Raw genomic sequence first — 25,158 nt, forward strand, 5'->3', positions numbered from 1 at the left:
CCCTCCAAAAGTCTCCGGAGGTCAAATCTGGGGATCGGTTTATATGGGGGCTATATATAATTATGGACCGATATGGACCAAATTTTGCATGGTTGTTAGAGACCATATACTTACATCAGGTACCAAATTTCAATCGGATCGGATGAATTTTGCCCCTCCAAGATGCTCCGGAGGTCAAATCTGGGGATCGGTTTATATGGGGGCTATATATAATTATGGACCGATATGGACCAATTTTTGCATGGTTGTTAGAGACCGTATACTAAGACCACGTACCAAATTTCAACCGGATCGGATGAATTTTGCTGCTCCGGGAGGCTCCCCAAGCCAAATTTGGGGATCGGTTTATATGGGGGCTATACGTAAACGTGGTCCGATATGGCCCATTTTCAATACCATCCGACCTACATCAATAGCAACTACTTGTGCCAAGTTTCAAGTCGATAGCTTGTTTCGTTCGGAAGTTAGCGTGATTTCCACAGACGGACGGACAGCCGGACAGACGGACAGACGGAGGGACGGACAGACGGACAGACGGACGGACGGACGGACATGCTTAGATCGACTCAGAATTTCACCACGACCCAGAATATATATACTTTATGGGGTCTTAGAGCAATATTTCGATGTGTTACAAACGGAATGACAAAGTTAATATACCCCCATCCTATGGTGGAGGGTATAATAAAGTTTTTAACATTAGGTTTATTTCGGTAGTGAAAGGGTTAATATTGCTGTCATTTGCTTTTGACTCAAAGTGTCATCTCCATCCAATATCGTTTGCAATTCGGCGTCTTCAAACTTTTTTGGTGGTCTTCCAAGTTCTTCATTTCTTACATCAAAATCATTATTTCTGAAGCGTTGAAACCATCTTTTATATGTTGCTTCTGATAGAACATGATCACCTTATGCCTCGACAAGCATTCGATGCAACTCTGCAGCACTTTTCTTTCAAATATTATAGTTTCCTTTGAAATTTCAGGGGGGTTTGATGACAGATATTCTACTCGTACACTTCCCGAAAATAAATTTAGTGATTTTACCTGTGAAGACTATATCAGATTCTAGATTTATAAGAACCATTTTTGTTTGAGTGTTAGAGGAATAATTAACATCTCTTGTAAGTTTGCAAGAAAATTATGAAATATCGGGAGATCGGTCTATATGGGGGCTATATTAAAACATTGACCGATACTCACCATTTTCGGGGCACCTCTTTATGGTCGTAAAATAATTCTAGATTTTCCCCATATTCATAAAAGTTAACGTACACTTTAAACCTACTATTAGCATACAAATTCATTCGATAAACTGTCAGTAAATTTTTATGAATATGGGTTTTCAAATTTCGTGCAAATTGGATAAAAACTACGGTATCTATAAGCCCAAGACCCCAAATCGGGCGGGCGGTTTATATGGGGTCTATATCAAAACCTGAACCGATATAGCCCATCTTCGAACTTGACCTGCCTGCAGACAAAAGACAAGTTTGTGCAAAATTTCAGCACGATAGCTTCATTATTGAAAGCTGTAGTGTGATTACAACAGACAGACGGACATGGCTATATCGTTTTCGAATTTCTCCCTGGTCAAGAATATATATACTTTATATAGTCGAAAATCGATATTTCGATGTGTTACAAACGAAATGACAAACTTATTATACCCCCATAACCATTCTATGGTGGTGGGTATAAAAATTAATGCTTTCCGCAAATCTTCACTTTCTGGAACAGAATTCGACATTTTAATACGAAACAAGTATATACGGCCGTAAGTTCAGCCAGGCCGAAGCTTATGTACCCTCCACCATGGATTGCGTAGAAACTTCTACTGAAGAATGTCATCCACAATCGAATTACTTGGGTTGCGGTAACACTTGCCGATGGCAAGGTATCTTAAAACTTCCTAACACCGTCTTCTAAATTACAAGGTAGTCCATACGTAGTATATATTAAAGGGTGATACGGTCAAAATTTGGTCAAGGGAAAACGCGTGTAATTCGGTGAAATCGTTTATTTAAAAAATCAAATTAAATTTCTTTCTCAAGTTCAATTAGTATAAAATTCAGGAAAAATGTTCAGTTAGGCTTTCGCTTTTCCAAACCCGAATTGCCGGGCCTCACGCTTGACACCTGCCATCAGATTTTGTACAGCCACCTTGTCCACCTTCTTCGCCGCAGAAAGCCAGTTTGCCTTGAACTGCTGCTCGTCCTTAGCAGTTTTTTTGGTCTTCTTTAGGTTTCGCTTGACAATAGCCCAGTATTTCTCAATTTGGCGGAGCTCTGGCGTGTTGGGAGGGTTCTTGTCCTTGGGAACCACCTGTACGTTGTTGGCGGCGTACCACTCACTGGCCTTTTTACCGTAATGGCAAGATGCCAAATCCGTCCAAAACAGTACGGAACAACCGTGTTTCTCCAGGAAAGGCAGCAGACGTTTATTCAAACACTCTTTCACGTAAATTTCTTGGTTGACAGTTCCGGAAGATATGAAAATCCTGCTTTTCAAGCCACATGTACAGATGGCTTGCCAAACCAGATATTTCTTTGCGAACTTTGACAGTTTTATGTGCTTGAAAATATCTGTTACCTTTCCCCTTCCTTTTGCCGTATGAAACTCCTGTCCCGGAAGCTGCTTGTAGTCGGCTTTGACGTTGGTTTCGTCGTCCATTACCACGCAGTCAAACTTCGTCAGCATCGTCGTGTACAGCCTCCGGGATCGCGCTTTGGCCGTCGTATTTTGTTTATCACCGCGATTTGGAGTCACTACCTTCTTGTAAGTCTATAGTCCGGCTCGTTTTTTGGCTCGATGCAAGGTTGTAGACGATACACCCAGCTTATTTGCGGCATCTCGGAGAGAGAGGTTAGGGTTTCGCTTGAAACTACCGGCAACTCTCTTTGTCGTCTCAGCGGCTTCCGGTTTTCGATTTCCCCCCGATCAATACTTCCTGGCTGTCGACAAACGTTCCCCAAACACTTTAATTACATTTGTAACGGTTGATTTGGCAACTTTTAGCGATTTTGCCAGCTTTGCGTACGAGTAGCTCGGATTTTCGCGATGCGCGAGCAAAATTTTGATACGCTGCTCTTCTTGCTAAGACGGCATTTTGACAAATGAAGAGTGAATTCCAAAATCAAAATAGGAGCAACATTCTACACACACACACACACCTTCAAAATGAGGGGTGTTCAGGTTTTTTAAATACAAAATTTAAAGAAATACGTCAAGTTTATATTGACCAAATTTTGACCGTATCACCCTTTAAACTAAAAAAGGCCGATTATATACCTATATAATTAAGTTTAAAGTTTCTATAGAAATAATATTTTGACAAAATAAAATTTTGACAACATTTTCTATAGAAGTAAAATTATATATAGATATATATAAAATTATATATAGATATATATAGATATATAGAAAAAAATTTCTATAGAAATAAAATTTGGAAAAAATTTTCTATAGAAATAAAATTTGGAAAAAATTTTCTATAGAAATAAATTTTTTACAAAATTTTCTATAGAAATAAAATTTTGACAAAATTTTCTATAGAAATAAAATTTTGACAAAATTTTCTATAGGAACAACATTTTGACAATGTTTTTCATAAAAATAAAATTTTGGTAGATTATTTTGGGCTCGAGTGGCAACCATGAATATGAACCGATATCGACCAATTTTTGTGTGATTGGGGATCGGCTATATATAACTATAGACCGATATGGACCAATTTTGGCATGGATATTAGCGGCCTTATACTAACACCACGTTGCAAATTTCAACCGGATCGGATGAATTTTGCTCCTTCAAGAGGCTCCGGAGATCAAATCTGGGGAACGGTTTATATGGGGGCTATATATAATTAAATACCGATATGGACCAATTCTTGCGTGTTTGTTAGAGACCACATTCTAACACCATGTTCCAAATTTCAACCGGATCGGATGAATTTTGCTCCTTCAAGAGGCTCCAGAGGACAAATCTGGGAATCGATTTATATGGGGGCTATATATAATTATGGACCGATATGGACCAATTTTTGCATGATCATTAGAGAACATATACCAACACCATGTACCAAATTTCAGCCGCATCGGATGAAATTTTCGCTTCTAAGAGGCTCCGCAAGCCAAATCGGGGGATCGGTTTTTATGAGGGCTATATATAATTATGGACCGATGTGGTCCAATTGCATGGTCATTAGAGACCATATACTTACACCATGTACCAACTTTCAGCCGGATCGGATGAAATTTGCTTCTCTTAGAGGCTCCGCAAGCCAAATCTGGGGATCGCTTTATATGGGGGCTATATATAATTATGGACCGATGTGGTCCAATTGCATGGTCATTAGAGACCATATACTTACACCATGTACCAACTTTCAGCCGGATCGGATGAAATTTGCTTCTCTTAGAGGCTCCGCAAGCCAAATCTGGGGATCGGTTTATATGGGGGCTATATATAATTATGGACCGATGTGGACCAATTTTTGCATGGTTGTTAGAGATCATATACCAACAGCATGTTCCAAATTTCAGGATCGGATGATATATGCTTCTGTTAGAGGCACCGCAAGCCAAATCTGAGGGTCCGTTTATATGGGGGTATACTTAAAAGTGGACCGATATAGCCCATTTGCAATACCATCCGACCTACATCAATAACAACTACTTGTGCCAAGTTTCAAGTCGATAGCTTGTTTCGTTCGGAAGTTAGCGTGATTTCAACAGACGGACGGACGGACATGCTCAGATCGACTCAGAATTTCACCACGACCGAGAATATATATACTTTATGGGGTCTTAGAGCAATATTTCGATGTGTTACAAACGGAATGACAAATGACTCCCCATCCTATGGTGGAGGGTATAATAAGGGCTCGTTCACAAGAAATGTTCCCTATCGATACCTTTGTACCTTGACGCTCACTTCATACCGGTATACCTGGTAGCATATCAATCAATTAAAAAGTTTTTCTATTATTATTGTTTTTCCGTCAGAATAAAAGAAATGGGTACGGTTTGTTTTCCCAGTGATGATGATGAAGTGATTAGTGAAAAAGTTCGAATTGCCAACATGAGTATGAGGGATTGTCGCAAATATAAAATCGTAGCGGACCAAATTGAATACCGTATCCCGCAACACGGTAAACGCTTGGATACCATATCATTTGCACTGAAAAGGTAAGTAATCCCTTGAAAACAAAGTGATCATAATTGCTACTCTTCACTTTCTTAGGTTAGGTATAGTGGCAGCCCGCTACTTTAGGCCCACTTAGACTATTCTGCGATACCACAGTTATGAACTTCTCTTTTATCACTGAGTATTGCCCGATTCCATATTTAGCTCAATGACAATGTGGCTTCCTTTTTATAGTCAATTCCGAATGGTATTTTGCATTACGGTGAAACCACTTCGAGAATCTTTGAAAAACTCAGAAATGTGACCAGCATTACTGGGAGGGGATAAACCACCCCTGAAAAACTTATGAAGTTTGGCCGAAACTGGGATTGAATCCGGTGCCCTTTGTATGCCTGGTGGGCATGATAACCATTACACCTCGGAGGCTCTTTGAACATCCTTGCTTCCAACTATTGGGCATATTTGTAAGGTTTATATATAATTTAGAGGTCGAAATGACATGCACCAGACATCTTTTATTTACCAATTGAGTACGAAGGGGGTTCACCCTAGTGTGAAGCATCTAAATGTAAATGCTAGGATTAGAATAGGCTGTAATTTCGATAATTTTAATTTTGTAGAGACTATTTTAAAGCTCGATAATTCCCTAAAACTGTTTTTTATTTGAAAGAAGCCGATAGGGCTTCTTAGAATAAAAACATCCTCAAAAGAAAGTCAAAATTTTTGGATCTAAGTAAATTCTTAGCAAATTTTACTGGAATGCATATCAATTGTTACTCTGAACAAGCAAGGATTCGCATCATGAGGGTGCAGGGGTATAAAAAGAAAACAAGGAAATCAAAGCCAAAAAATGGCGTACAGAACATCAAATTTTAGAATCCATGTAGATTTGTTCGAGTTGGCACGAATTATGTACTTCCACCATTGAAACTTTTGGGCCTACTATTGCCCCACTGAGATTTTCGGCCCTACATTGCCCCTACTGAGATCTAAATGTTTACAATTTTTCCACGGAAACCGAGCCTACAGGTCTATCAATGACAGGTTTTCAGTTTGTCCATGGAGACCTTAAGGCCTACAATTCCACCACTGAAAAATTCGGGTTTTCAGTTCCAGGTCTGAGATATGTTGGTTTTCGGGCCCACTGTTCCACTACTGAGTTTTTCGGGTGTTCAGTGCCATTATTGAGTTCTTCAGAGTTACAGTATTTCGTAGTAGATCTTTGGGCGTCCAGGTCTGAGATATGTTGGTTTTCGGGCCCACTGTTCCACTACTGACTTTTTCGGGTGTTCAGTTCCATTATTGAGTTCTTCAGAGTTACAGTATTTCGTTGTAGATCTTTGGGCGTACAGGTCCTGGTCCTTTGGGTTTTTTGTTCCGCTTTATACTTCTTCAGGTTTATACTTTTCCTATGGAGACCTTCGGACCTATAGTTCTAACACTGAGATCTTTGAGCTTATTGTTCCTTGCGAATGCGAACTTCGGACTTTCGATTCCACTACTGAATCCTTCTGGCTTATAGTTCCACCAACGAGAACATTGTGCCTACAGATCCACCAATGAAACTTCGGCTTTTCAGCTCGAATTTCTGTACGACTACGGAATCCTCCAGGTTTACAGTTTATTCACGGATACCATGCGACACACAATTACTTAGTCCTTCGGACCTAATGTACCACTACTGAAATTTTTTGGTCTACTATTCCTTCGCTGCATTTCCCTTACTGAGACTTTCAGGTTAACAGTTTCTCCACGGAGACGTTGGAGCCTACAGCTACTCCAATGAGACCTTTGAGTCTACAGATTTTCCACGGTCCTTCGGACCTAATTTACCACTACTGAAATTTTTTGGTCTACTATTCCCCCGCTGTATTTCCCTCACTGAGACTTTCATGTTAACAGTTTCTCCACGGAGACGTTGGAGCCTACAGCTACTCCAATGAGACCTTCCAGTATACATATTTTCCTCGGATACCATAGAGCATACAGTTAAGCTACTTAATCCTTCGAGATTTCAATTCCTCTACGGAATACTTCAGTTTTACAGCTTTTTCACGGAAGCCTTTGGGCTAACAGTTCCCCATTGAAATCTTTGGGTCTAAAATTCCACCACTGAGACCATAACGACGACTGTTCTCCACTGAAACATTTGGGCTTATACTTCTGTGTTCGATGGTTCTGAGTCCTATTGGGCTGTCCAGGGTCTGAGGCTAAAATGTTTGTCTGTCCAGGGCTTTAATATTGTATTTATGACATTTTTTTCGATAATATTCGGAGTTTATTTTGACCCCATTGTCGATGAATACAACCGACAATCTTCCGATACGGCGAAACTTGAGTTCTGATAGCCAATCGAAGGTGTTAATTTCAGCTGACCACTTTGGCATGTAAACCTGATCATTTTGTTTGTTCACAAACTGCTCAATTTGGAATGGTTCCTCATTGGTAAAAACCCAAATTCGATAATTGGTCACTTTTTGTGCATTGGTGAGATCTTTTACTGTGTGGAACTTCAATGGTTTTGGCGTAGTACAAGCTCATTTCTCAATAGGTATTGCACACGTTCCCTCGTTTTTGGTCCTGCTACCTTTTTTGTTGTTCACTTCTTGGACGCGATGCAACACTGCCAGTACGGGCAAGGGTAAGAGAAAAGATTTTTTAAATGCGGTACGCAGGAAATGGGATATAATCACCCCCTGGATCAAAATATTATAAGGGAACTTGGAACATTATTGTCGCATCTGTTTTCTCGCCAAATACAAAATGACTATCGAAATTAGATGTATAATGTCCTAGAAAATAATATGCTTGCGACAAATATGTTACATGTTCACCGACCACATATAACATTTTTCTCTAGGAGGTGACCATATTCCTTCTCTGGGTGTAGAGACTCTAGCGCTTTTCGAGCCAATATGAAACAATCACGCTTGGATTCCTCCACGAATAGCTTTATTTTTGAATCCAATAGATCAAAATGATTCGTAAACCATAAATTGCCATCGGAGTAAATCTATCAGTATGTTAGACGAGCGGTTTAGAAATGATAGTAGCCTGAAATTGGTTGCAATATATAACATTCACACTGTATTTTCTTCCATCTAACCTAGCGTAGTGTAAATTTTGCATTCTTAACTGTATGTTACTTACGTCTATAATTTCAGTAATTTTTCCTTGGCTATTTACGGTGGCCATCATTGTGGCAAATCGCATTTGATCCAACAATTGATTGGTGATTGTCCTGTGCGTTTTGGTGAAATCTATATTCTGGGCCACGATTGCAAATATGAACCTGATAGTGCCTATCAATGTGTTGGATATTGCCCTCAAGATCAAGGATTGTGTAATGCTTTTACTCCACGTCAACTACTTACATTGCTCTTTATGATACGTGGTATTCCTGATCCTATAGCTTCGCAAAAAATGCGTGATATTTCTCGATCGCTGAACCTACGGCAATATATGGGCTTACGTATAGCTTTTCTTCCGCCAAATGTCCGACGTAAACTTAATATTGCCATATCGTTGATTGTTTGCAATCAAGTACTCATATTGGATGAACCTACACGAGGAATGTCGCCATTGGATTGTCAACTTATATGGAATGTTTTATTGGATACACGATCTTGTGATACTACGATTATTTTCTGTAGCAGTGATAGTTTCGAATGTGAAGTACTTGCAGATAAACTGATGATTGTCGATAAGGGTGAACTATTGGCCCTTGGAAGTGCTAATTATTTGAGGAAGAAATATACAAAAGGATTTTATTTGGATGTACGTTTATTGATTGATGGCCGAACATTCGAAGAGACGGAAGAGAAGTATGTTAGAAAAAAAAAAATAACTTAAAAAGATATTATTGTGATGTGTAATAACCCTTCATATTTCATTATAGTTTGGAGAATGATATCGAAAATCTGATGACATATGTGAAATTTTTGCATGAAGATTCCATACTGATGTAAGTTTAAATTTTAATCATTCCAATAAAAGCATTTTTAAGCAACTAATCATTCAATTGATTATGGAATAAACTTTCCTAAGGTTCAAAAAATCTAATTAAAATAGACATACCTACTAGTTGAAGAAACAGAATCGGGGTTTTTAACTTATTCTATTCTGTTTAACGCCCATTTTCATGAAGCCCCATATGTAACGAACTTTTAAACCTTACTATGGATATATCTGTCATCTTGCCAACACCCTCAAAAAAAGTCGCTTCTGTAAAATATACTCCCAAAAACACATTCTGTTTCAAGCACATAAATATTCAGGATTGGCTGTGTTACATCATCATAATGACAGTAATGAAGACATTGGCAGAAAAAAATTTCGGCCGCAGACGGAAAACAAATCTGTGCCATATTTCAGAATGATAGATCTATTACTGCAGGTTGTAACCACGGTTGCCACAGCTGGTAGAATTCTACCAAAAATGGTAGATTTTTTTACTGTATGGTAGATTGGTATAATTCGTGATATTTTGGTAGGTTTTGCAAAATATTCTTCTCCAACTAAGAACTACTTCACAATTTTTATAGAAATAATTTTTTTAGATATAAAATTTTTACGAAATTTTCTATAGAAATAAAATTTTGACAAAATTTTCTATGGAAATAATTTTTTGGCAAAATTTTCTATAGAAATAAACTTTGGACTAAATTTTCTAAAAACAAAATTTTGACAAAATATTCTATGAAAATGAAATTTTAAAAAAATTTTCTGTGAAATAAAATTTTGACAATAAATAAAATTTCTACAAAATTTTCTATAGAAATAAAATTTTGACAAAACTTTGTATATAAAGTACATTTTAACAAAATATTCTTATTTTTTTTACATTTTCTACATAAATAAATTTTAAATAAATAAATTAAATTTTGACAAAATTTTCTATAAACAAATTTTTCTATGGCAACAACATTTTGCAAATATCTCTATAGAAATAAAATTTTGACAAAATTTTTCCATAAAAATAAAATTTTGACAAATCTTTCTATAGAAATAAATTTTGACAACATTTTCTATAGAACCATTTTGCAAAATTTTCTATAGAAATAAAATTTTAACAAAATTTTTCCCCAGAAATAAAATTATGACAAAATTTTCTATAGAAATAAAATTTTAACAAAATTTTTCCATAGAAATAAAATTTTAACAAAATTTTTCCCTAGAAATAAAATTATGACAAAATTTTTCTACAGAAATAAAATTTTAACAAAATTTCTATAGAAATAATCTTTGGACAGAATTTTCTATAAAATAAAATTTTGACAACATTTTTATAGAAATAAAATTTTTACAAAATTTTCTATAGAAATACAATTTTGATAAAATTTGCAATAGAAATAAAATTTTCGGTAGAAACCCCTTTTTAAATTTTGGTAGATTCTATGAAAATAAAATGTTGACAAAATTTTCTATAGAAATAAAAATTTTGACCAAATTTTCTATAGAAATAAAATTTTGACAAAATTTTCGAGAAATAAAATTTTGACAAAATTTTCTATAGCAATAAAATTTTGACAAAAATTTTTATATAAATTACATTTTAACAAAATATTCTATAGAACTATTTTTTTTTTAATTTTTCTACAGACATAAATTTTAAATAACTAAATCAAATTTTGACAAAATTTTCTATAGACAAATTTTTCTATAGCAACAACATTTTGCAAATATTTCTATAGAAATAAAATTTTGACAAAATGTTCTGTTGAAATAATATTTTGACAAAATTTTCTATAGAAATAAAATTTTGACAAAAATTTTTATATAAATTACATTTTAACAAAATATTCTATAGAACTAATTTTTTTTTTAATTTTCTACAGAAATAAATTTTAAATAAATAAATCAAATTTTGACAAAATTTTCTATAGACAAATTTTTCTATAGCAACAACATTTTGCAAAATTTTCTATAGAAATAAAATTTTGACAAAATTTTTCCATAGAAATAAAATTTTGACAAAATGTTCTGTAGAAATAAAACTTTGACAACATTTTCTATAGAAATAAAATTTTGACAAAATTTTTCCATAGAAATAAAATTATGACAAAATTTTTCTATAGAAATAAAATTTTGACAAAATTTTCCAAAGAAATAAAATTTGGACAAAATTTTCTATAAAATAAAATTTTGACAACATTTTTATAGAAATAGAATTTTGACAAAATTTTCTATAGAAATAAAATTTTGATAAAATTTGCTATAGAAATAAAATTTTCGGTAGAAATCCCATTTTAAATTTTGGTAGATTCTATGAAAATAAAATGTTGACAAAATTTTCTATAGAAATAAAATTGTGACAAAATGTTCTGTAGAAATAAAATTTTGACAAAATTTTCTTTTTTTATAAATTACATTTTAGCAAAATATTCTTTTGAACTATTTTTTTTTAATTTTTCTACAGAAATAAATTTTAAATAAATAAATCAAATTTTGACAAAATTTTCTATAGACAAATTTTTCTATAGCAACAACATTTTGCAAATATTTCTATAGAAATAAAATTTTGACAAAATGTTCTGTAGAAATAATATTTTGACAAAATTTTCTATAGAAATAAAATGTTAATAAAATTCTCTATAGAAATAAAATGTTGACAAAATTTTTCCATAGAAATAAAATTATGACAAATTTGTCTTCTATAGAAATAAAATTTTGACAAAATTTTCTATATAAATACAATTTTGACAAAAATTTTTATATAAATTACATTTTTACAAAATATTCTATAGAACTATTGTTTTTAATGTTCTACAGAAATAAATTTTAAATAAATAAATCAAATTTTGACAAAATTTTTTATAAACAAATTTTTCTATAGCAACAACATTTTGCAAATATTTCTATAGAAATAAAATTTAAACAAAATGTTCTATAGAAATAAAATTTTGACAAAATTTTCTATAGAAATAAAATTTTGACCAAATTTTCTATAGAAATAAAATTTTAAAAAAATTTTCTATGAAAATAAAATTTTGACAAAATTTTCTATAGAAATAAAATTTTGACAAAATGTTCTGTACAAATAAAATTTTGACAAAATTTTCTATAGAAATAAAATTTTGACAAAATTTTCTATGGAAATAAAATTTTGACAAAATTTTGTATAGAAATAAGATTTTGACAAAATTTTCTATAGAAATAAAATTTTGACGAAATTTTCTATAGAAATAAAATTTTGACAACATTTTTTATATAAATTACAAAATAAATTTTAAATAAATAAATCAAATTTTGACAAAATTTTCTATAGAAATAAAATTTTGACAAAATTTTCTATGGAAATAAAATTTTGACAAAATTTTTCCATGGAAATAAAATTTTGACAAATTTTTCTATAGAAATAAAATGTTGACAAATTTTTCTATAGAAATAAATTTTCTATAGAAATAAAATTTTGACAAAATTTTCTATAGAAATAAAATGTTAATAAAATTTTCTATAGAAATAAAATGTTGACAAAATTTTTCCATAGAAATAAAATTATGACAAATTTTTTTTCTATAGAAATAAATTTTGACCAAAATTTCTATAGAAATAAAATTTTGACAAGATTTTTCCATAGAAATAAAATTATGACAAAATTTTCTATAGAAATAAATTTTAACAAAATTTTTCCTTAGAAGGAAAATTTTAACAATTTTTTTTCCATAGAAATAAAATTTTGACAAAATTTTTTATAGAAATACAATATTGACAAAATTTTCTATAGAAATACAATATTGATAAAATTTGCTATAGAAATAAAATTTTCGGTAGAAATCCCATTTTAAATTTTGGTAGATTATTTTTGGCTCGACTTGCAACCGTGGTTGTAGGTCAATTACAACAGACAGGCGGACATCAAGAGATCTTCATAGAATTTCTCCTGAATATAAAAATTCTAAAATTCATATTTCGATGAGTCGCAAAGGGAGTGGCAAGACATATTTTTAAACCAACCCTATTGTGGTTGGTTTAAAAAACAAAAGATTTATTCACATTTATATGATCTCAAATATAATGGTTTATCACTTCCTCTACTAATTAGTACAGATAGTCATAAACTATCATCAGATATCTAAGTGAGCCTGAATCAAATCGGGCTGCCGTTTTAACCTATGAAATAATAAAAGTCAAAAACTTCTCCAGGAAGCACTCCACCCATCAGAGGATTACAGCTAGAGGGCTATGAAGATAGCAACTTGTGGTTTTCCAGCCAAATCCCACTGTTACGATTGAACTTTATTTCTGTATGTAATAGATCAAAATGCTTTTGTAAGCTTCCAAACAACACTAGGAACTTTCAATGGAATACATCTGGTAGTTGTCAGACGAGCGGTATACAAACTGTTCGCAGAGAACATGATTGAAGATCAAAATGTTATTTTTAGACGGAGAACTTGGAACATATTTGTCCCAAACATGTTGTTTTCTCGCCAAAAATAAACATGTTGGCCGAAACCAAATACACAAATTCTGAGAAAATAACATGGTTGCGACAAACATGTTAAATGTTCCTCGTCCAAAAAAAAAAAAAAACAAACAATTTGCTCTTGATCATATTCTTTCTCTGGGTTTGTATATGTGTCAGCCTGAGTCCTTAGTTGATTTGCAGTAATGTAGTAACAAACCGAAAAAATAAGATTAAAGGATTGTAGCTTATGAGGAGATGATGTAGAGTGGTGAAAAAAATGGTTCAACTTGGGAGAAATGATTCTCGTAAGTCTCTGTAATTTTCATACAAAATTAACATATAAGACCTAAATTGAATCATCTCACCCAGACAGATTTTACTAGAGACTATGGAAATATGGATAGGCCGACACTGAAACATATGTATAGTCAGAGGGGTATATGGCATTTTCTTTTCAATAGCTTAATAATGCCAATTCCTTAATCTTCATGTCAAAATAGCTCGCATTAAAATTGTAATAATATGTACATTTTAATTAATGAATAAATATTTTTCTCTCACATTACAGAAGTAAATACCATAACACTTTGAAATTCTATATTCCATTGGAAAACATAATATATTCATATATTTTTGGATCATTGGAGAAAAATCGTCGTCGATTGAATATTTCCGATTATACAATTCGTCAACCATCATTGCTTACAGCATTGGATAATATATTAGCTAAACGTCTCCTTAGAGACCCTTATAGGAAAAAGAGAAAAATTTACTTGCAAGAGAGCGATGATGATTGTGCAAAACGCTATCCAGATAGAGATGATGGATTGCAAACTCCAAAACGAATTGCAAATCCGCAAGAAATTAATGAGCCAGTATTGTAATAGGATGTTGCAAAAATGTCCCAGGATAGAGAAGAAATAGTGACTATTTCTAAGTCATTATTGACAGCGAAGAAGGCTAACAATGAAGTTTGAATTCTTTCATAATCCATATATACGGACAGTATTATCGCTATGCCACTTTAATGACAAATTTGCCATCAACGAAACCTTTGTGTCACATTTTTATATTTCAAATAAATGTCATGGCTTTCGAAACTATTGTGCCATCTTGCAAATCATAACCTTTATGGACCCAACAAAAATTATTAGACATATTGAAAAATGAGCCACTGAAGTTCTAAAAAGTGCACGAGCTCACCGATGTACAGAAAAAATTAGACGGAAAAGAGTTAGGGATTTGCCTTTGTGTCACATTTTTATATTTCAAATAAATGTCATGGCTTTCGAAACTATTGTGCCATTTTGCAAATCATAACCTTTATGGACCCAACAAAAATTATTAGACATATTGAAAAATGCGCCACTGCAGTTCTAAAAAGTGCAGGAGCTCACCGATGTACAGAAAAAATTAGACAGGAAAGAGTTAGGGATTTGCTTCGCTTGCACGAAAGTGGCCAGTTACCGAATTTAGTTTACTCCGATGGGAAGCCATTCCTAAATGAGTAGTTAAGTGATTAAACAAACTGATCTTGTTTACTTCCCATATAGGTCAGCTGAAAATTTACACCTTCGATTGGCCACCAGAACTCAAGCGTAGCTAATGGTAATGGTGAGACACGTCGTTGCGGCACTTGTACAATAAAGTATACTTAAAATAAATGAATTTTTAAAGGATCGGTCTATTTAGGTTCTGTAAAATTATTTAATACAGATTATTATTTAATACAGATCTCAAAAGCATTTTAAACCAAAATAAGGTTTATGCTGTATGTGAAACTTTTTTATCTATAATCCAAAAATTCAACATCTCAGCTACATCAAAGATTATTTCTTAAAAACAAAAAAGTTTTTTTTTTAGTTTAAGGAAAATTTGATTTACTTGATGTGGCTTTAACGGAGGAACGCGACTATTAAAAATTCGTCTGCCACATTTAATGAAAAAAATTTTAAGTACATCCAGAAAAAAGTAGGCTTATGCCCATGTTCCCAAATCCACTTCCAGGTGAATGTGAATCAATTCCACGATTTTCGTGTCCTACAATCCACTTTCACCGGAATTTTCGTGAAATCAATTCACTTGCAAAAGTCTTGGTGAAAGTTGAATTATGTCCAAGATGGGTGTATTTCCGGTTAAAAAAAAAGTACTCGTGTAAAAAATTTGAAATGTTTTATATTTAATACATGAGTTTTATTAAAACTGCGTCATTTTTAATTAAAAAAAATAATAAATTGTAATAAGTCTATTGATTCCACTAATTTTGATTTCCGCCTTAGTGAATTTTTGGGTGATTTGTGCAACCCAGTTGTTTACAGAAAATTTAAAAAAAGAACGTGGAATTAAGAACACCAGATTTTCACGTTCGTGGATTTGACGTGAATAGTGGAAGTGGATATCGGAACATGGGTGTTATTTTAGAAAATTTTAACTAAAACATTTTATTAATTGCAACATTGACAAAACATTTTGACAAAATTTTGTATAGAAATAAAATTTTGACAAAATTTTCTATAAAAATAAAATTTTGACAAAATTTTCTATAGTAATAAAATTTTGACAAAATTTTCTATAGAAATAAAATTTTGACAAAATTTTCTATAGAAATAAAATTTTGACAAAATTGTCTATAGAAATAAAATTTTGACAAAATTTTCTAAAGAAATTAAATTTTAACAAAATTTCTATAGAAATAAAATTATGACAAAAATTTTTATATAATAGAAATTCTGACAAAATTTTCTACAGAAATAAAATTTTGACAAAATTTTCTATAGAAATAAAATATTGACAAAATTAACGGAGGAACGCCAGTATCAAAACTTCGTCTCCCAAATTTAATGAAAAAATTTTTAAGTACATCCAGAAAAAAGTAGGTTAATTTTAGAACATTTTAACTAAAATATTTTATTAATTGCAACATTGTACAAAAAAGTTAACAATTTTTGTCAAATTGGTTATGAAAATTTCATATTATAAAGAAAACAAGTATATACGGCCGTAAGTTCGGCCTGGCCGAATCCTATGTACCCACCACCATGGATTGCATAAAAACTTCTACTAAAGACTGTCATCCACAATCGAATTACACACAAAAAATTTTTTTTTCTTATTCAATCACGAAATTAATTGATCCAATTAATTTTTTAATTGAAATGTCTTCAATCACGGAAATGATAGTATCAATTAAAAAATTAATTGATACTATTAATTGTTGTGATTGATTTTTGTTTCAATTAAAAAAATCGTTGATTCAATTAAATTTTTAATTGAATATCCTTTCAAACTCAAATAAAATTTTAATTGGAAAATTTTTGTGAAATTTTTTTCTGTGTACTTGGGTTGCGGTAACACTTGCCCATGGCAAGGCATCTTAAAACTTCTTAATACCGTCTTCTAAATTGTAAGCTAGTCCATACGGGGTATATACTAAACAAAAAAGACCGATTAAATACGTATATAATTCAGTTTGACAAAATTTTCTATAACAATAACATTTTCACAAAATTTTCTATAACAATAACATTTTCACAAAATTTTCTATAGAAATAAAATTTTGACAAAATTTTCTATGGAAATAAAATTTTGACAAAATTTTCTACAGAAAACAAATTTTTGATTAAATTTTCTATAGAAATAAAATTTTGACAAAATTTTCTATTGAAATAAAATTTTGACAAAATTTTCTATAGAAATAAATTTTGACAAAAAAAAAAAATTTTTCTATAGAAACTAAATTTTTTTACAAAATTTTCTATAGAAATTAAATTTTGACAAAATTATCTATAGAAATAAAATTTTGACAAAATTTTCTATAGAAATAAAATTTTGACAAAATTTTCTATAGAAATAAAATTTTGACAAAATTTTCTATAGAAATAAAATTTTGATAAAATTTTCTGTAGAAATAAAATTTTGACAAAAGTTTCTATAGAAATAAAATTTTGACAAAATTTTCTATAGAAATACAATTTTGACAAAATATTCTATAGTAATAAAATTTTGACAAAATCTTGTATAGTAATAAAATTTTGACAAAATATTCTATAGTAATAAAATTTTGACAAAATTTTCTGTAGAAATAAAATTTTGACAAAATTTTCTATAGAAAGAAAATTTTGACAAAATCTTGTATAGTAATAAAATTTTGACAAAATATTCTATAGTAATAAAATTTTGACAAAATTTTCTGTAGAAATAAAATTTTGACAAAATTTTCTATAGAAAGAAAATTTTGACAAAATCTTGTATAGTAATAAAATTTTGACAAAATATTCTATAGTAATAAAATTTTGACAAAATTTTCTATAGAAATAAAATTTTGACAAAAATTTCTATAGAAATAAAATTTTGACAAAATTGTCTATAGAAATAAAATTTTGACAAAATTTTCTAAAGAAATTAAATTTTAACAAAATTTCTATAGAAATAAAATTATGACAAAATTTTTTATATAATAGAAATTCTGACAAAATATATATAAATTTTGACAAAAAAAAATTTTTCTATAGAAACTAAATTTTTTTACAAAATTTTCTATAGAAATTAAATTTTGACAAAATTTGCTAAAGAAATAAATTTTTGACAAAATTTTCTACAGAAATAAAATTTTGACAAAATTTTATTTAGAAATAAAATTTTGACAAAATTTTCTATAGAAATAAAAATTTGACAAAATTTTCTATAGAAATACAAAAGTTTCTATAGAAATAAAATTTTGACAAAATTTTCTATAGAAATACAATTTTGACAAAATATTCTATAGAAATACAATTTTGACAAAATCTTGTATAGTAATAAAATTTTGACAAAATATTCTATAGTAATAAAATTTTGACAAAATTTTCTGTAGAAATAAAATTTTGACAAAATTTTCTATAGAAAGAAAATTTTGACAAAATCTTGTATAGTAATAAAATTTTGACAAAATATTCTATAGTAATAAAATTTTGACAAAATTTTCTGTAGAAATAAAATTTTGACAAAATTTTCTATAGAAAGAAAATTTTGACAAAATCTTGTATAGTAATAAAATTTTGACAAAATATTCTATAGTAATAAAATTTTGACAAAATTTTCTATAGAAATAAAATTTTGACAAAAATTTCTATAGAAATAAAATTTTGACAAAATTGTCTATAGAAATAAAATTTTGACAAAATTTTCTAAAGAAATTAAATTTTAACAAAATTTCTATAGAAATAAAATTATGACAAAATTTTTTATATAATAGAAATTCTGACAAAATATATATAAATTTTGACAAAAAAAAAATTTTCTATAGAAACTAAATTTGTTTACAAAATTTTCTATAGAAATTAAATTTTGACAAAATTTGCTAAAGAAATAAATTTTTGACAAAATTTTCTACAGAAATAAAATTTTGACAAAATTTTATTTAGAAATAAAATTTTGACAAAATTTTCTATAGAAATAAAAATTTGACAAAATTTTCTATAGAAATAAAATTTTGACAAAATTTTCTATAGAAATAAAATTTTGACAAAATTTTCTATAGAAACAAAATTTTGACAAAATTTTCTATAGAAATACAATTTTGACAAAATATTCTATAGTAATAAAATTTTGACAAAGTTTTCTATAGTAATAAAATTTTGGTAGATTATTTTTGGCGATATGGACCAATTTTTGTGTGATTGGCATGGCATGGCTGTTACCGGCCATATGCAAACACCACGTACCAAATTTCAAACGGATCGGATGAATTTTGCTCTTCCAAAAGGCTCTGGAGGTCAAATCTGAGGATCGGTTTATATGGGGCCTATATATGATTATGGACCAATTTTTGCATGGTTGTTACAGATGATATATTAACACCTCGTGCCAAATTTCAACGGGATCGGATGCATTTTACTTCTCCAGGAGGCTCCGGAGTTCAAATCTGGGGGTCGATTATATATAATTATTCGCCGATATGGACCAATTTTTGAATGGTTGTTATCAGTTGTTGTTAGAGACCATATACTAACACCACGTACCAAATTTCAAACGGATCGATGAATTTTGCTCCTCCATTATATATAATTATGGAATATGATATGGACCAATACACATTCGTGTAGTGTATGATGCCTCTGTCCGCCGTTTAGAGGCCATAATTTGTGCCAAAGGTAGCCAATTCGAACAGATCTAAAACTCGATATTCTAACATTTCCGACATTTTTACTTTTGAACAATAAAAATAAAAAATATAGCGTTTTACTTTCTTGCATTCTATATAAGCCAATCTCTACTTACTTCACATGAAGTTTTTCTGAGGTAATATATGATGAAATATTTTGAGCCTTTCATTTTGTTTTCAGTCTCATATTAACTCTATTTGGAGTACTTATTATTCCAATGGCCATAATAGACCCAATTAAGTTTTTTTTTCAATTTTTATCAGAATTATCACTTTTTTCTTTCCTTCTGCAATTAAGAAACCTTAATGTGAAAAAACGTTTTGAAAAAAGAAAATGTGAAATAAAACTTTCTTTCTGGGATCATCGACCCCAGAGATTGTTTTTATGGAAACGTGTCGCCAGTTTGACCAGGGATATAATTTCGATGTCTACAGGTGGTGGGTGGGTGGGATTCGTTCGTTGTGTTGCTGTACTGTCCTGTAAAGCCGGTTACACAGCGACATGGTTAATTCATGAATGCCAGCCGCATTTACAGTGCCCTTGGAAGGGGTGGGGAAGCTTCATTCATATGACCTTGTATAATGAACTGTAGTGGGGTTTAATGGCTGAATTCTCTTGAAACATTCGACTATGAAAAAAGCTATTGATTTCTCATAGGCGCCCAATGTATGTCGCTAGTTTTCAATGTTTCTTGCCACTTTGGTGGATGTCCTTTGGTGTATGAGGTCATAACGAATATACACATACACACAAATACATATAATGTTGGTCACTACTCTGCAATCGTGTATTGTGAGAAAACACGCCGAGAGACTGTAGGTTCCTTTGAAATTTCTCTTAAAGGATATCTTCCATGGCAACTAAGAGTTTACCACATGTTAAAACTTTAGATATTCTCATACATGTGTTGCAATACCCATATAAAAATCGAGAAATAAAATGAAGGACTTACATTCGCCAAAAGGAAATAAAATCGGTACTGAGTTCGGATTTAACTGAAGGTTGAGGGTCTTTTGTATAAACTCTTTTTTTTAGCAATAAGAAGAAGGTCCTTAAAATTTAGAATTGATGGCATATAAGTTTGCAAGGGCTGTAGCTAAAAATGATGCATATAAATTGTTTTCAGAAAAATTTATTTGTCTGGAAGTGTAGACATATCAGCATTTTTATACCCTCCACCATAGGATGGGGGTATTTTAACTTTGTCATTCCGTTTGTAACATATCGAAATATTGCTCTAAGACTCCATAAAGTATATATATTCTGGGTCGTGGTGAAATTCTGAGTCGAACTGAGCATGTCCGTCCGTCCGTCCGTCTGTTGAAATCACATCGGAACGAAACAAGCTATCGACTTGAAACTTGGCACAAGTAGTTGTTATTGATGTAGGTTAGGTTAGGTTAGGTGGCAGCCCGATGTATCAGGCTCACTTAGACTATTCAGTCCATTGTGATACCACATTGGTGAACTTCTCTCTTATCACTGAGTGCTGCCCGATTCCATGTTAAGCTCAATGACAAGGGACCTCCTTTTTATAGCCGAGTCCGAACGGCGTTCCATATTGCAGTGAAACCACTTAGAGAAGCTTTGAAACCCTCAGAAATGTCACCAGCATTACTAAGGTGGGATAATCCACCGCTGAAAAACTTTTAGGTGTTCGGTCGAAGCAGGAATCGAACCCACGACCTTGTGTATGCAAGGCGGGCATGCTAACCATTGCACCACGGCCGTAAGTAAGTTCGGCCGGGCCGAATCTTAAATACCCACCACCATGAACCCAATATTAGGGTTTCCTTTGAAATTTCAGGAGGGCTTGAGGACTTGAGGACACTTCCCGAAGATAAATTTAAAGATTTCACCTATGAGGACTATATCAGATTCTGGATTTATAAGAACCATTTTGTTTGAGTTTTACACTCAAAAAAAAAGTGAACTCTCTATTTCACTAAAGCCAATTTAACTTTATTTTAGTTCATGGAGTTATTATGTTTGGAGAAAGTAGCCTTTACTTTAATAATTTTTTGGTTACGTTAGTTAAATTAACTAAAACCGAGGAGAAAAATATACTCAAATGAAGCATAAAGATTAACTAAATTCGTGTATTCCACAAAATAGTTCAGAATTTCTTTAAATTTGTAAATTTTACCAAAAAGGCGTCCATCATGAACTTCGTATGTCACTAAAGACATTCTTGCAATTTTGAACTCCAAATTTTTCTTTCAAACTACAAAATTTTCTTTAACATGTGAAAAAACTTAGTTCTGTCTAATAAATTTTCTTGAATTTGTCGAAAAATATTTACTTATTTTTATGACATCGGCGTGATGCCAACGTTTGTAATACTGTTTAGTTAAAATTTTCTACAAATATTCAAAATTTTCTAAAATTAACCGAAAGTTTTCTTCCTGGTGGGTTCACTGTTTTTTCAGTGTAGAGGAATCATTAACATCTCTTGTAAGTGTGTAAGAAAATTTAAAATAACGTCTTGATTTGAAATCTTAATCTGTAGATTTTCACCCGAGAAGTAAAATCTGGAAGTTTTACATTGAGTTTCAAGCAATTTTCATGGTCAGTGCGCCTTCTATGCCCTCAAGAAGTGAAGTCGGTCTATATGGAGGCATTACCAAATACCAAATGGACCGATAAAAACTTAATCCGATACACGTTTTTGTGAGCCTAAAATACCAGAATATTTACAATTTCAGGCAAATCAGATAAAAACTACGGTTTCTAGAAACCCAAGGAGTTAAATCGGGAGATCATTCTTATGGGGGCTATACTAAAATATGGACCGATACTCACCGTGTTCGGCACACCTCTTTATGGCCCGAAAATACCTCTAGATTTCCAATTTCAGGCAAATTGTATAAAAACTTCGGATTCTAGAAGCCCAAGAAGTAAAATCGGGATATCGGTCTATATGGGGGCTATACCAAAATATGGACCGATACTCACCATTTGTGGCACACCTCTTTCTGGTCCTAAAATACCTATAAATTTTCAATTTCAAGCAAATTGTATATAAACTACGTATTCTATAAACCCAAGATGTAAAATCGGGAGATCTGTCTATATGGGGGCTATACCAAAACATGGAACGATACGGACCATTTTCGGCACACCTTTTGATGGTCCTCAAGTACCTCTAGATTTTCAATTTCAGGCAAATTGGATAAAAACTACGGTTTCTATAAGCTCAAGACCCCAAATCGGGAGGTCGGTTTATATGGGGACCATACCAAAATATGGATCGATACTCACAATTTTTGGCACACGTATTTGTGGTCTTACAATACCTCTAGATTTCCAATTTCAGGTAAATTGAATAAAAACTGCGGTTTCTATAAGCCCAAGAAGTAAAATTGGGAGATCAGTCTATATGGGGCCAATACCCAAACGTGGACCGATACTCACCATTTTTGGCACACCTCTTTAGAGTCATAAAATACCTCTAGATTTCAAATTCCAGGCAAATTGGATAAAAACTACGATTTCTATAAGCCCAAGACCCTAAATCGGGAGGTCGGTTTATATGGGGACTATATCAAAACCTGGACCGATACAACAAGACAAAAGACGAGTTTGTGCAAAATTTCAGCACGATCGCCTCATTATTGAAGACTGTAGCGTGATTACAACAGACAGACAGACAGACGGACATCGTTATATCGTCTTAGAATTTCTCCCTGATCAAGAATATATATACTTTATATAGTCGGAAATCGATATTTCGATGTGTTACAAACGGAATGACAAACTATTATACCCCCGTCACCATTCTATGGTGGTGGGTATAAAAATTGAAGCGTTATTATCTTAAATCGAAAGTTTTAATATTTCAGTTATATTAAAATTTAATATTTTTTTGAAGCAAAGTTTATAAACTTTATTTTAATTTAAATTTCATTACTTTAATGAAATTTGTCTTTAATATTTTGTAAGTTATACATCATAAAATTTAATTTGCGTAATCTTTAATATCATGAAAATATTTAGTTCAGTGTGTATAATATTTATTTTTGTCTTCGGAAAGGGTACCATCTAATTCTATCTGCTTGGGAGGGTATCTGTCATCATATCCCCATGAATTTTTATATATACAGTGCACTCGCGGTAACGTGAACTAATTTAAACCAAGAGAGTTCACGGTAGCGAAAATGTTCACGTTAGCGAACTTCAGCGAATTTCAGAAAAAAACATAGCCATATTCGGGAGTTTTACACGTTCTAGTGTGATTGTCTTTTATTTTTGTTATTAGTAATATTAAAAACTTAATTTAATTTCATGAAAAAATAAAAAAACAAAGAGATCGGAAAAATATCAGTGGGTATGGAATTATAAAGCAATTTAAATTAATAATTAAATTTTACGAAAAAAACCAAACTAGGTCACTAAACAGTTCCGTAAGTGTATTTCAAATTATATTTATGAATCCGCCGTTAACGTCAAATTTCATGTTTTTCAGCGTTACGGAGTAGTTAGTGTAAGAAAAAAAATGTTCACGTTACCCCGAGTGCACTGTATTTTCTCAATTTTTGTGATTGATTTTTGTTTGAATTAAAAAATTTGTTGAATCAATTAAATTTTTAATTGTATATTTTTAAAACTCAATTAAGACTTTTATTGGAAAAAATTTCATGTGGTCGGAGAAATTATAAATATTTCTGAGAAGTAAAGTGAAATTAAATTTGAATCTTATTTGGTCTCGCATAATGTCGTATATTTTATTCTGTAATCTATAAAGTATATAATCTTCGGACTGGAAAAATGTAAGCCGCTTACAATGTTCACAACTAATCTAATTATTAAATTTTAATGTAAACAGACTCTTGGTTCTGTAAGAATTTTATTTTTAAAAGATATTATTCCTTCGAGCCGGATTTGAACCAGCGACCTATGGATTTCTATATATTCATATTTTTTCATAACTCTACAGTCCACCGCTCTACCAACTGAGCTATCGAAGGTTTTATTTGTAACCAACACTTCAATAATTTTATTTGAATCAATATATATTATATATATATATTATTTGATTATATTTTTTTAATATAAAATCATTTTAATAAATATAAAAATTAAAGACGGAAAATAAAAGAAAATTCCTTCGAGCCGGATTTGAACCAGCGACCTATGGATATCTATTATTTCAATACAATTTATCTACAGTCCACCGCTCTACCAACTGAGCTATCGAAGGTCTGTTTAAAATGGTATGAGAAAAAAAAACAATTAATAAATATTATTAAAATTATTAATTATTAATTAATAAAAAAAATGATTTATTTGTTTGTTATAACAAAAGCAAGTAATAAACAAGTATATACGGCCGTAAGTTCGGCCAGGCCGAATCTTATGTACCCTCCACCATGGATTGCGTAGAAACTTCTACGAAAGACTGTCAGCCACAATCGAATTACTTGGGTTGTGGTATCTTAAAACTTCTTAACATCGTTTTCTA

At 31.4% G+C, this 25,158-nt stretch overlaps 1 protein-coding gene and 2 non-coding genes across 3 annotated transcripts in view; 1 reads left to right on the forward strand and 2 right to left on the reverse strand.

Moving 5' to 3' along the window:
- Positions 1 to 14,680, forward strand: part of LOC142230336 (phospholipid-transporting ATPase ABCA3) — a 39,664-nt gene extending 24,984 nt beyond the window's left edge. The window contains exons 11-14 of the mRNA XM_075300972.1: positions 5,003 to 5,185; positions 8,309 to 8,968; positions 9,043 to 9,108; positions 14,123 to 14,680. Coding sequence (XP_075157087.1) covers positions 5,003 to 5,185; positions 8,309 to 8,968; positions 9,043 to 9,108; positions 14,123 to 14,438 — 1,225 coding nt within the window. The 3' untranslated portion in view covers positions 14,439 to 14,680. The remainder of the gene's footprint in view (positions 1 to 5,002; positions 5,186 to 8,308; positions 8,969 to 9,042; positions 9,109 to 14,122) is intronic.
- Positions 14,681 to 24,563: 9,883 nt separating this feature from the next.
- TRNAY-GUA (transfer RNA tyrosine (anticodon GUA)) lies at positions 24,564 to 24,664 on the reverse strand. The gene is made up of 2 exons: positions 24,628 to 24,664; positions 24,564 to 24,599 (listed from the first exon to the last, which is right to left on the reverse strand). It is a non-coding gene; the product is annotated as a tRNA-Tyr (tRNA).
- Positions 24,665 to 24,800: 136 nt separating this feature from the next.
- Positions 24,801 to 24,897, reverse strand: TRNAY-GUA (transfer RNA tyrosine (anticodon GUA)). The gene is made up of 2 exons: positions 24,861 to 24,897; positions 24,801 to 24,836 (listed from the first exon to the last, which is right to left on the reverse strand). It is a non-coding gene; the product is annotated as a tRNA-Tyr (tRNA).
- Between the last annotated feature and the right edge of the window lie 261 nt (positions 24,898 to 25,158).

This window comes from Haematobia irritans, chromosome 3 (genome assembly GCF_050003625.1).
Source record: "Haematobia irritans isolate KBUSLIRL chromosome 3, ASM5000362v1, whole genome shotgun sequence".
Classification (NCBI taxonomy): Eukaryota; Metazoa; Arthropoda; class Insecta; order Diptera; family Muscidae; genus Haematobia; species Haematobia irritans.